The 2,326-nt window shown below is 50.4% G+C and overlaps 1 protein-coding gene across 1 annotated transcript; it reads right to left on the bottom strand.

Annotated features, from left to right (window-relative positions):
- Positions 1-457: 457 nt before the first annotated feature.
- Positions 458-2,326, bottom strand: LOC144307936 (centromere protein V-like protein 3). The gene is given in 1 exon segment (XM_077888013.1): positions 458-2,326. A coding segment is annotated over 1 exon segment (807 nt). The 5' UTR covers positions 2,178-2,326; the 3' UTR covers positions 458-1,370.

Genomic DNA, 2,326 nt, shown 5'->3' with positions numbered 1-2,326 from the left:
TTAATTTGTTGATATGTCAAGTTAAACAATTTGATGTATATTATATGCACATCTAATGAAATATATGTACAGGAGAGAAACAAACAACAAGAAAAAGAGATGGAAAGAACTCCAGGCCCTTTCGTCCAAGTGAGAGAACACTGAGAATATTTATTTGTACTTTACTCCTTCAAAATATTATAATTATAGTGAAAAGCTGGGGGAAAAGGTAATTATCCTTTAGAAGAGGTTGGTTAAATAAGTTATGGAAGATCCACATTTTAAAATTTTATGAAGCTATTAAATGATACATATAATTTGATAGGTAATGACACCTATTGTTAAATAAAATTTCAGATATATAGAAATCACATATAAATTAATGCTGATTAGGAACGTACAACATAGAAATACATACTTTTCTATTTACTAAGTATTTATTTCGAACACTTTATCTGAATACTTAACACATGTTCAAGATAGGAATTTCAAAACATCAAAAAGGGTGTATATACAGTGCACATTCTTTCTCATTCTTGTCTCCGCATCCCCCCACCCACAGGCAGTTTCTAAAACAAAACGAAGCAAAATGGCAACATTTGAAAACATAAGCGCAATGAGGTACGTCACAATAATAAGCCTTAAACATATTATTTAAAAATACAGTAAATAAGCAATGTGGCTAAAAATAACACCTATATCTCTAAGTAGTGAAAACGTGAGTGCTTACCTAAAATACACGCACACACAGATATTCAATAGAAAACATCCGTAAGTGTTCGCAAAAGTGTCTGGATATAGCGAGTGGTCCAGCATACCAGATGCGACCATTTAAAACAATCTCATTCACAATAGCACCGTAACGGTACAGTACATAGGAATAATCTGAAGATGATCTGTGAGAACTATATGACGAATACATCATACAAGTGAGTGTTACACTAGGCGACTTTTTTTTTAATTTTTATTTATTTATGATAGTCACACAGAGAGAGAGAGAGGCAGAGACACAGGCAGAGGGAGAAGCAGGCTCCATGCACCGGGAGCCCGACGTCGGATTCGATCCCGGGTCTCCAGGATCGAGCCCTGGGCCAAAGGCAGGCGCCAAACCGCTGCGCCACCCAGGGATCCCACACTAGGCGACGTGAAAAAGTAGAGACGCTACTTGCTTATTGGATTGGGAATATTATGGCTGTTCACAGCCATATGTGCGCTCAGTTTTTTATTATTATAAGCAAGTCCGTTGAAAAACACTGAAAGGGAAGGGGTGGGAGCCTGGAGCGACGTCACGGGTTCACGAGTCCAGAAACCGATCTCTTTCCTACAGGAATTCCTCCACAAGCACTGGCTCCCTCCGAGGGGCGCGGGGCATGTTTCAGGCGTGCCGCGGACTAAGCCACTGATCCTCTTCCGGAGGACGCGTTCTGGATGGCCTTGGGCTCCTTCGTGGCCTCCTCCCCCCAGTCGCCACCGTCGACCTCCTCGATAACCACACTGCGTACGGTGCCGGCATCCAGGCAGTGCGGGGCGACGCCGTAAATGCCGGGGTCAGAGACAGATGCGTGGAAACTCTGCACGCCGCACCTGCTGCAGAAGCTGTGCAGCGCCGGGTGCGTGTGGGACCGATACGTGAGGATGCTCTAGGCGCCCAGCAGCAGAGTGAAGCGCGAGGCCGGGACGAGGAAGTGTCGATGCTGCTTCTTCCTGCACAGCCTGCAGCTGCAATCCACCATGCGCAGGTCTGCGGGCGCCCAGACCGCGAAGCGGACCGCGCCGCAGTGGCAGCCGCCGGTGCGATACACCAGGCCGGGGTACTCGAAGGTGTCCAGCAGGAACTTGGCGGCGCCCTCGCCGATGAGGCCCCGCCGCTTCCTGAACGTCTCCCGGCGCTACCGCTGCGCGCCCAGGTCCAGCTCACTGGGGGACAGAGCGGGCGCCAGTGGCTTCAGGGATCGGGATGGCCGCGGGCCCTTGGAGCCTGTCTCCCGGGTCTGCCGCCAGCAGCGCTTCCGCCTCGATCTTGACAGATCCCGCCTGGCCGCCACCAGCCTCCTTCCCGCCGCGTGGCTCCCCACGCGGACCTGGAAAGGGAGCCGCCGCGCGCCCATGATCGGGATGGCTGCGCAGGCAGCAGCGGGATCCCTGGGCCGCTTTTGCCCCCGTGGCTGGGTGTTGGTGCGGTTGCTCACTCTGCCCATGGCGCCTGCCGCCTTCCAAGCGCTTGCCCACCGCCTCTGGTTTCCTAGTTAAGTTCCACAGCAGCCCCGTTGCGTCAGCCTGATTGGCCACGTGTTGAATGTGATGTAGAGACCCTTCCTTTGACCCTATCAAAACAGCCTTTACTGCC

This window comes from Canis aureus, chromosome X, assembly GCF_053574225.1.
Source record: "Canis aureus isolate CA01 chromosome X, VMU_Caureus_v.1.0, whole genome shotgun sequence".
Taxonomy (NCBI): domain Eukaryota; kingdom Metazoa; phylum Chordata; class Mammalia; order Carnivora; family Canidae; genus Canis; species Canis aureus.
The sequence above is the reverse complement of the archived record's forward strand: the minus strand, read 5'-3'. Positions and strand labels throughout refer to the sequence as shown.